Source organism: Homarus americanus, unplaced genomic scaffold (assembly GCF_018991925.1).
Source record: "Homarus americanus isolate GMGI-L3 unplaced genomic scaffold, GMGI_Hamer_2.0 scaffold25860, whole genome shotgun sequence".
In the NCBI taxonomy this organism is placed as follows: Eukaryota; Metazoa; Arthropoda; class Malacostraca; order Decapoda; family Nephropidae; genus Homarus; species Homarus americanus.
Window position 1 is genome coordinate 2,226,636 of NW_024724693.1, and position 10,894 is coordinate 2,237,529.

Consider the following 10,894-nt stretch of genomic DNA (forward strand, 5'->3'; position numbering starts at 1 on the left):
GTATCTGAGTAATATTAATGTATTGTCATATGCAAAACTCATCACTGACTCAACAATTGGATGAAAATAATATATAATCAAATAACATGACCTGCAACACACTTGAGAAATGTGCTAAATATACAGCGTTATATTAATTACTTTACTAAATAAAAAATTATAAAAAATAAAGATATTTATTTCGGAAATTACAAGGTGAAATATACTAAGTACGAAAAATATTGAAATGATGGCGTTAATTTGCCGGTATTTAAAAGTACAGTATCTTAAAGAAGGAAGCTGCGTATGTTTGTATTTCTTCTAGCAATCAGTATCCTGGCAATATTATATACAACAATAATATGTTGTACATCTTGTGAATTTAATTGTATAATGCTATAAAGATCAATAAATTCTTAGTAAAGTAACGCCGAAAGAGGCGTCACTATGAGGCGCATGCGTACTGAGTAGAGGCTCGCAGGCTAGCGTGTGGCGGCCATGACTGGCCAGCTCCTCCTATGGGGCGTAAAACGAGTCTAAGGTTTGCGGGAGCCAGCAACGGGGCCGCTCGTGTCGTTCTCAGCCACTAGACTTCATACGTGTCGGACGCGTACAGTTATTGTTAAGTAAATTGGTAAATTATAAATGGCTGACCAGGAGATGGAAGGACAGGATTTCTCGGAAGATTATTCCGGGGGAGACTTTCAAGGCAACGGCATGGAGAACGGTGAGGGTATGGCTACCCAAGAGGGTGAAGGAGGCAAGAACGACAGCGGCGCAGCAGACGCACCCGGCAGGGACGATGACAGGTATGGTCAGGTGTGGGAACATCACCTGAATTACATTTTTAAACTGTAAACATTTTTATATGAAAAACAAAACAAAAATAGTGTAAAACTGTAAAGTACATGTGCATCAGCAATAAGTCTTTTGCTAATAAATTAAGAAGGCTACAAGAGGCATCCCTGATCTTGATCGTTCCACATCATAATCATCATGGCGTGTTTGTACATATTATCTTGTTAGTGTTCAAGTCGAGGGGTTTGGCGCCATGATGTGCGCGTTCATCAGGGGTAAATGTCGGTGATGAAGCCAGTAATTAAGTTGTAAATAGACTGTACCGTTCACGACTGCCATGTTTATCAAAATGGCGCCGCCAGCCACCATTTTCCTTTCCTTGACGCTCTAGCACGCGTCTGGTTTGTTAGTATTAAAATGTTCTAAGTTTCTGAACCCCCCTGGTGCGTTCATACACCATTTGTTCCTTTTGATTAATTTTTTTTAATTAAGTTTATAAATCCAGGGTGTTCGCAGGCTTTCGGCATCATCTATTAAGCTTATCTTAGGTTTTTCTATAGGTCACTTATTATTCATATTCTTCATGTGGTGTCATTTATCATGTTCTCTTCTTCTCTTTGCTGTTGGTTCGTGAGTCTGTTATAACATGAGTGGCGTGTACAGTCTTTGCGTGGGTGGGATGCCTCTTGTGTGCTGTTTTGTAAAGGTTGTTCAGTCACTTTGAGGGAGTGTCCAGATCCAGATAACGTAATTGACGCCCTACAATGAGCCAAGTTGCGTCAAGTCTCAGCCAGCTTGCTTGTGATGATGGTACTTGTAAGACTAAGGTAACGTAACAGGAAGGATGAGCCAGCTAGGTTCTGGGATCACCACTAACGGCGCCTTGTTTTGCTTCCTCCCAGGTGGCAGCTACTTCGGGAAGAAATGTTGCCCCCTTGTAGCCCGCCGCATCCACACCAGGGTATTTATCTTGTGTTGTCTTAGTGGTTCAAAGGTTCATCTCACTGGTTCTAGTTTCCTTACGTGCACTAGAACTTGACCTCATTTTCATCTTTTTTCAATCATTTTTCCCCTTTTATATCTATTTCCATGTTTTGCCCAGACTTTTCAGAATAATTTAAAAGCAGAAAAAGCAGTTGATTTTGGGAACTAGCTTGACGTGCCGATGTGTGGGTTAATGATTTGTGCAGTATTTCTCCCTGCCATCTTAACTTGAAGCAGAAAGTCAACCTAAAGGTACAGTACATTTTAGGAATAAGCTTAACATTATCAAACTGCTCAAGTAATATTCTAACTCGTATTTTGTTTCAGGAAATTGTTTGTTGGAGGCCTGAGTTGGGAAACTACCGAAAGTAAGTGTTGGATTAACTTTTGGTCAAGGTGTACATTAGGGTTGGCACGTTAATGCTTTGTATTCTTGTGGATGTTCACTTTTAAGGGATGAAAAAAAATATATATATATATATATATATATATATATATATATATATATATATATATATATATATATATATATATATATATAGTGGTGAAGGAAGAAAAAGGGAATTTTGCCTTTGTCCCTTCATTTAATTGATAAAACATTCATTGAAGTAGATTTACATTCCATTAGTTTACAAATTTGAGATCTATTAGAAGTGATTATCAGTGGCGACCTTAAAACACACCTTCAATTTTATATACTGTATACATATAGTTTATATTTTTTAAGTACTGTTTAAATTTTTTTTGTAAAAACCTCTTGTTGTTAGGCATTTAGCATATAATTTTTACTAATAGAAATTTGTTCATGTGTGTGGGCAGTAAGGTTTTATTTAGCTTTGTGGGTAAACAGTGCAGTACAGTATTTCTTGGAATTACAATGAAGTTTCTTGTAATGCCTTGGGTCAATTATTACAATGAAGTTTCTTGTAATGCCCTGGGTCAATTATTTGGATCAGTACAGTACGGAGACATCAGGAATTTCATTGGCTAACAAGCTGTGATGGGATGGCTGGAAACTTTAACTTAAGTTTTATGCCAGCCCATTTTTCGACTGGGAACTGATAGGAGTACTAACTGCCCTCTCGGTTTGCATGGTAATGGTTAACGACCATGGCATGTCTTTGGCTCCGGGAATTTCTCCATAATAGGTGAAATCTTTTATCATTTAAATAGGAATGTACGAGGAATACGTGGGTAATATCACATGGTGTTGTCTGGGAGGTATGTACGGGCTGGTTGTAAATGGGACTGCCCAGTATGGGCCAATAGGCCTGCTGCAGTTTCCTCCATTCATATGTTTCTGTGTCAGTAATTTTGGTTTCCTTAAAGATTTTGAAGACATCGTTTCAAACTACAAGTATTAGAAAAAAAATGAAATTGAAAATCTTTACAGGCAAAATTGGGGATACAAGGAAGATAAAATGGGGTGAAATTCTAAAATCTGTTTAGGTACAGTATCAGGTAGACCTAAAAAAAAGTTCTAATCCAGCCTAATCAAATCTACATTCTGATTTAAGAATAAGGTTACACATTTATAAGGTTAGTGTTGCGGGGAGATATGATAGAAGTATTTAAGTGGGTGAAAGGAATCGATAAAGGAGATATAGATTAAGTTCTTATAATATCCGAGCAGGATAGGACTTGTAGCAACGGATTTAAGTTGGATAAGTTTAGGTTTAGGAGGGAGATAGGAAGGAACTGGTTCACAAATAGGGTGGTGGACGAGTGGAACAAGCTTAGCAACTTTGTAGTAAGTGCTGGAAAATTTTAAAAGGAGGCTAGATAGATTCATGGATGATAGAGAGTGGTAGTAACTCTCGACAGGAGCTGCCATGTGCAGGCCAACCGGCCTATTGCAGACTTTATTTTCTTAGGTTGGTACTTCACGAATGTTATTTGACCGTAAACTACTGAAGTAACTGATAGTTACATTATTGAATTTTCTTGGTCATAAAGTGAACTTAAGGTAACATATTTGAAGCTTTCAATCCATGTGCCACTTGAACTAATGCCTGGTTGGTATTTAGAAAGAAAGTCCAGTTGTTATTTTATGCACAATATACTTTTAAAAAAAGTATGACAAAAGCAGTTGAGGTTTGTGTGATGCGAGATAGAGCTAATTACAGCAAGCCTTTAATAGTTGGGGGTAATTGGCGTATATCTGGAGGGATGTTTAGGAAAATGTTGTGCTCGTGTCCAGTTATTGGAGGCTTTACTCGTTCAAATTTATAAGCAGTGAAGTGACGTCGAAAAATGTGTTTTTGTCAATTTTAGTGGGATTTTGCGTTAAACTTTAGACAAACGCTTCCTTAACTTAAAAACATGTATAATAGAGCTGTGAACGCTGCATGTACTGCACAGGGTAAATATTGAACCAACTTCCTTCGTGTAGAAACAAATCTGTCTTTATAATGGGAGTCTGGGGAAAATACGCATTGATGAATTAAACATTTTCCAAAAATTGAAGTCTTTTTGTAATTTGGGAACACCCTGTACAGTAATTACCCAGTCACCAGTTTAAAAAAAAAGTTTGAAATTGTTCACCCATAAACACCGTTCACATTGTAAGACCTAAAATGTTGTGTACCTAGCCTATACAAGAAAGATGAGGGCTGTGCAATATTTGGGGGGGGGGGTTGCTGCACTTTAAGTGCGAAGTTTGTGGTCATATATTACTGCTGGCTATTTAAGATGTCAATAAAACAAATGTAAAAGTCTGATGGGGGTTTTTGGTGTTACAAAAAGGTGGAAGTTTTATATATATATATATATATATATATATATATATATATATATATATATATATATATATATATATATATATATATATATATATATATATATATATATATATATATATATATATATATATATATATATATATATATATATATATATACAGCTCCTCCCCGACTTTCGACGGGGTTAGGGACCCAAATTCAGGTCGTAAGTCCAAAAATGCTTAAATAACACAAAATCTAAAATGGTTGTCTCTTTTTCTTCTCAGCACTACAAAACTCGCTTTTAAGCTTGCCAGCCATTTTCACGTGAATTACAAACGAAATTTTTGTCAGTACACAGCGCAATCACTGACGTTGGGACTCGAAAATACGTAATTTGACAAAATTTTGGTATGACTGCGGCTGTCGTATGTCCGGGTGGTCGTAAGTCGGGAGGAGCTGCATGTATAATGTCTGACAGCAAATTAACTGTTGAACTGGGGGGGGGTGTATTGATGAAGTCTGCACATGCATGTTACTCAAGCGTGCCCCCCTCCCCCCCTAAATAGTATTTATATTAAGAATAAAGGGGAAGGGGGATCTGAAATTTGTACATTTATTGCATAGAATGCCACACCAGTGGGACAGACAGGAAAAATATTGACGTTTGGAAAATAACTACAGTACTGTATATACAGAGTGCTGCTGGTGGTGTTGGCACCACTGGATTAGGAAGGTGTTCTTGCTAAACTCTTAAACAGTAGACTTTTTGTTAGGTTAGGATGACTAATCTGTTGCCTAGGTACTGACCAGGTACAATTAGTAATGAACTGACAGTTTGGAGTTAGAGACAAAGCTTGTTCCTGTAAGTGGGCAATGAGAATTTTTTTTACAATTTTGTTGCACAGTTTGAAATTGGTGTCTAGTTGGTTTTGGTCCAGAAGTGGGTTGTCCCTGTTGCCAGGAGATGGGCTAAGTATTATTGGAGATTGATTTATTGGTGGTTTTGGTGTAAGGTGGCAAGAGAACACAATTAACAATTATGGTTATATTAAGAAAGATTCTACACTAGCTGAAGTGACCTTAGGTACTGAAGCCATTTTATATGCTGGTACAGTACTAGATTACACTGGAAAATCACTAATTTATTTGGGGTTGCACATTTCTGGGCTGGTGAAAGTTTCTTGGTTATAAATTTTTTAAGTTCTTCAGTTACGTTGAAAATATTTAGCACTTGGAGGGTGTCTTCTATGGTATTTATTATAAAATACAAAATACCCCTGTAAATCCTTAAAGATGACTGACTGACTATAAGCATTTCGAGTGAATTTTTGTCCAGGGAAAAATACTGTACTGCACTTTTGAATCCATGTAGGCAGTTGCATTGTGTAAGTTGAAGAAAGGGGGTGGGGAATTATGTAGGTTATATTTATATGATGAAAACTATAACCAGTTCTGCTTCTGATTATTAGGAAGACAATCTTGGTTCTGAGGAAATTTTATTGTCTTGCAGTAATCATCTTAATATATTGTGAATTAATGTAAGTGTTCTTCTTCAGAGGAGCTGAGGGAACACTTCAGTAAACATGGTGAAATCGAAAGTATAAACGTCAAGACAGACCCAAACACTGGCAGATCAAGAGGATTCGCCTTTATTGTCTTCAGTATCCCAGATGCTATCGATAAGGTAAGTGTTATTTGTTCATGTTATTGTTTGAAATTTTAAGTTCAACATGGAATTGTTTTAACTAAATGTTAAGAATCCCACAAGTCACAATGGAGGGAATTTTCTGGCCTAATGTTTACCTAAATTTTTCAAATTAATTGTGATACTGTCCTTCTCTAATTCCCACATGCTCAAGTTGTATTGGTAAAGATTTAAACAAACATTATAGATTTTGACCACTGGTGTATTGTAAGTCAGGATGTATAAAATTTAAATGTGCATGCAAAGTGTAATGAATTTATTAAGGTTAGCGATTCACACACATGGGCTGGACTGTTACATACATTAAAAAACCCAAGTACCGGATTATTGACCCACGGTGATGGTGTTACTCGGATGGAATCCATATTCTGGTGCCCATAGCGGGGAGGCACAACCGTTCAAAACAGTCTGCCAGCATAATACATTAACAAAGATTGGCTTATTTAAGCACATAATAAACTAGTCAAATTAAAATAATCCTACTAATTATGTATACCTTTAGTAAGTTTTTTATTTGGTGTAGATTTAACGGGTAAAAAAGGATAGGTTCCAATCCTTTATTTGTATTTTGCATATGCCAAAAATGAGCCAATAAAAATATTAAACCATGAAAATAATACATAACTTATCATTATTTAATGTACAAAAACTAGCTCCTGTGATGCATCCGCACATCGTTCATCTCCCATACAATACCTGTACTGTTCGCTCATGCTCTTAATTTTTCTTTATAGTTTTGTAATATATATTATTTATTTTTAAGTTACATTATAATACTCCATCACAGCTGCATGATGAGCTGGCAGTGTGTTATGTAGGTGTGTTATAGGACTTGCAGTGGAGTTGAACTGCATCATACTTAAGATATGCATACAGTATTCATTTACAAATTTCTGCATTATCGCGGGAGCAGTGTTTTCATTGTCGACCATTACTAGCACTTCAAGTTTATCCTTCGTGGTAAGGTTTTACTGACTGCTCTTGGTGCCTTACCTGAACGTACTTTCTGGGCATTATTTGCAGTTATGTCATGAGAACAGGAACAGGCATGTATTCACCGAGTACAGCACGACTGTTGTTTTGATGTAGACAGACAGTGTTGCTCCTCAACAATAACATTGCCCAACAATATACAGTATATATATTTTAAAGTTTTAAATAATTTTTCCAAGATTCGAGTCGATACTTGAACGTGTCATTACTGAGGTGGTCCGGTACTTGGGGATTTTACTGTAATGAACAATGGAAATTTCAAAGTGGATATGTGAACTTGATTGCATTTTCCCTGTCTCTAAATGAGATTAAATTTTACTTTCAGGTTATAAATGCTGGTGATCATGTGATCAATGGGAAGAAGGTGGATCCCAAGAAAGCAAAAGCCCGCCATGGGAAGATCTTTGTCGGTGGATTAAAGGCAGATGTCTCTGATGATGACATCAAGTCATTTTTCGGCCAGTTTGGTAACATAATTGATGTTGAATTGCCATTTGACAAACAAAAGAACCAGCGTAAAGGTTTCTGTTTCATCACCTTTGAACAAGAACAAGTTGTCACTGAATTGTTAAAAACCCCCAAACAAATAATTAATGGACATGAAGTAGATGTCAAGAAAGCCACTCCAAAGCCCGATGCCATGGGCATGATGCGCGGGGGCATCCGTGGTGGCATTAGAGGTGCACGTGGTGGTGCCATTCGTGGCAGGGGCAGAGGATGGGGCACCAACTGGAACCAGGGTGGCTATGGAAGCTATGGACAAGGGAGCTATGGAGGATATGCTGGTTATGGTATGTATCTTATAAGTAATTGTGATTATCATTAAGCAGGAGATCCTTAGTTTTCAATAAGGTTATTTGTAGCTGGTTGAGAACTTGGGAACTCTGTGCCTATCCTGTATTCCGCCTGTATGTTCATAGACATTTGACTTTGATGTATTTAGGTGACGTGGTCTTGGGAAGAGTAAGAAAAACTTACGTTCTTGGTCCTTAAATCTATCTTCACCATTGCAGGTGGCTATGACTACGGCTATGGTGGATATGGGGGATATGGTGGTTATGGTAGCTATGGTAATGATTACTATGGCTATGGCAGCGGGGGATATGGTGGTTATGGTAAGTATCAGGCTCATGCTTGACTTATAAATGTTGTAAGTGTAATTTAGTTTGCATGCCAAAATTTGACTGTCCAATTATTGATCATTACTAAAGACCTGCATGTAGCCCCTGACCTCAAATACAAATAGTTGAAAATATACATAGGCTCAGCTTTGTGGGGCAGCCTGTACTTTTAGTGTTCAACGAGACTGATTATTTATGGCGGTGTTGGCCCTTACCAGGCGGCCAAGGGTACGATGGGAAGAGCCAACGTGGGCGGCAGCAGGCGCGGCACCAACCATATTGAGGGGGGTCGACGTGGTGAATATGACAACACATGGAATGGCACTGAATACTAAGTGAAGTGCTGTCCCATGTTGCTACAAAGGCCTGCTCTGCTGCAACACAGTCACACCTGCGTCCGTGTCAAGTTGCCCCATCTATTTAAAATATTTATAAAAATGGAAAACAACAAAATGTGATTGTCACAACAAAAACATTTATAGTTCATGTGAAGCATTCCTGTGTACAGGGCATTTCACTGTACTCTGGACAGTTCATACAAATAATTTTTTTACGTAATTTTAAGAATATTATTTCTCATGGCTGTACAGTCCGTACATGTATGAATAAACGCGATTTTTTGTGTATGAAGGAGTTTCACTGATCCTTGTTAACTCTGTAGGATGGCAATTGTTGTTTGGTCAATACTGTACTGTATTAGTATTTTGCCGAGGTTTACAGAGGCGTCACAAAGAAAACTAGTGAAATTGCTGTAGTCTAGCTTCAGGTTTTCAAAGAATGTAGAACTATGTTAACTGAATGTGGACAGTTGCTATGTAGTATAATTTAGTAATAGTACCAATGGTTGTCCTAGATAATGGTTAAATTTGTTAATACAGTTGGCTTGTCACTGGAGATTAGCCTTTAAGTTTAGCAACATGTGAAGATCAAGTTGAAAGTTACATTGATGTGTATTTGTATACCAAGTTTCAATGATCTATATTGTAAGGTAGATTAAATACTTTCTTTAAAATTAAAAAGGTTAAAATATCTTGACCCGCACGGTTGGATGCACATGTCTGTACAGTAGAATTTTGAATAAATGGTAAAGTTGGCTCAATTGGATGTCTGGCCCAAATTTTGGAAAAAAAAAATATAAATGCTAAGATTTAACTGATGGTCTCTGATTGCAAGAAAGCTAAACATTAAACAAGAAAATTGTTGATTGCTTTGCTCGAGTGTTGTGTTGTATAATCCTACACAAAACTAGTATTGATCTGGGACACGGATAAAATAATGGGAAGAAAACAAAAACACTCCAATGAAATTTATACAAAAATAAGAAAGCATCTCTTATCCCAACCAGCAACACAGGCAAAGAATGGAATGCAAATGTTGAGGCTTATACCTAGGTCACCAACACCACCTTGGGGGGGGGGGGATCCATAAATAAGTACAGAAATGGAAAAGGAAGCAATATATATGTAACAATTTGTACCCTGCCAATGTGTATAAAGAGGTAGAAATTGTCAGGTCAGCAACCTGGGACTCCATAATTTTTATGCCGTATAGTATCGGGGTCTACTAGGACAAATTGCTTCTAATATCTTCCCAGGCTTGATAACTGCCTATAGGCCCAAATTTAGGAAATAACCCCCAACCTTATTTAGGATCGGGAAACCTACAACTAAGTCACTCTGAATTGAGTGTGACGATCATCCAGCTATGACAATGATGTGAGTTAAGGATCTGCCAACATCCTTTGCTAGACTCCCATTCGCTGCAGTCGTTAAGACCAGGAAATGTATACGTTGGAATCCCTTCTGACAAAAGAAGTAACGATTTCTCAGCTGAGTCCAGGTGTTTTTTTTTTTTTTTTTTAAATCGCACCCAAAGTGTGGTAGATAAATCTTACTCAGGCGTTGTGAATAAGGATTGTGATTTTCGGCGTCTATGAAATGATAAATCAACATTGACAAACAGTTCAAAGGTCTGGCCGGTTTGTGATGAGAACCAAGGGCTCCGAGTCCCTGGTGATGCCGCTGCTGCCCTCCGTTCAGTGACAAAGGATTACGTGGTAGATTGTAGAATTTACTCGCGTTATGCCAATGATACGACCTGGTAGAAAATATAATTGTTGAGGTTCAGGGTTGTGCAGTCTAAACACAGAGGAAGTGACATTATCCTTCAATTTGGATTATATAGAACTCCAAATAATTAACCGACTCTGATAAACGATAGAAATAAGACGGCACCCGAGTAAAGTACAGTAATCAAAGTGAAAACAAAACAGTTTACGGCACTTGCCCGCTTAAACCCGAAATAAACGCATAATTTAAAAAAAATGGCCTATAAACCATGCGAGGCAAGAGCTTGAAGTGGAAAATTATTTAGATTCTACGATTAATCTAATACTCGTCTACATTTTGTTAAGTTGGGTGAACACACTTTTCTTATCATCTCATCCTTATTATTTATCCCTTCATTTCTTCTCTAGTAATAATTTTCTGAACTCCCTTAATTATACAGGTACTTAAAATGACGCGCGCGCGGTATTGTATATATTTAATCCATGTGTTGTATACAATTACATTTACAATTGGGGCAATATA

At 37.4% G+C, this 10,894-nt stretch overlaps 1 protein-coding gene and 1 non-coding gene across 7 annotated transcripts; both read left to right on the forward strand.

Annotated features, from left to right (window-relative positions):
- Positions 1-540: 540 nt before the first annotated feature.
- Positions 541-8,929, forward strand: LOC121864506 (RNA-binding protein squid-like). Of its 6 annotated transcripts, none has more exons than XM_042363559.1 (6): positions 541-788; positions 2,089-2,129; positions 6,041-6,168; positions 7,508-7,973; positions 8,196-8,297; positions 8,511-8,929. In XM_042363559.1, the coding sequence occupies exons 1-6, from the start codon at positions 625-627 to the stop codon at positions 8,636-8,638; spliced, it is 1,029 nt and encodes a 342-aa protein (XP_042219493.1). In that variant the 5' UTR covers positions 541-624; the 3' UTR covers positions 8,639-8,929. The 6 variants fall into 6 exon arrangements, with proteins under 6 accessions (XP_042219493.1, XP_042219495.1, XP_042219494.1 ...); XM_042363561.1 differs by having other exon boundaries at positions 8,522-8,929; XM_042363560.1 differs by having other exon boundaries at positions 8,196-8,243.
- LOC121864539 lies at positions 5,910-5,978 on the forward strand. The gene has a single exon (XR_006088598.1). It is a non-coding gene; the product is annotated as a small nucleolar RNA SNORD38 (small nucleolar RNA).
- Positions 8,930-10,894: the final 1,965 nt, after the last annotated feature.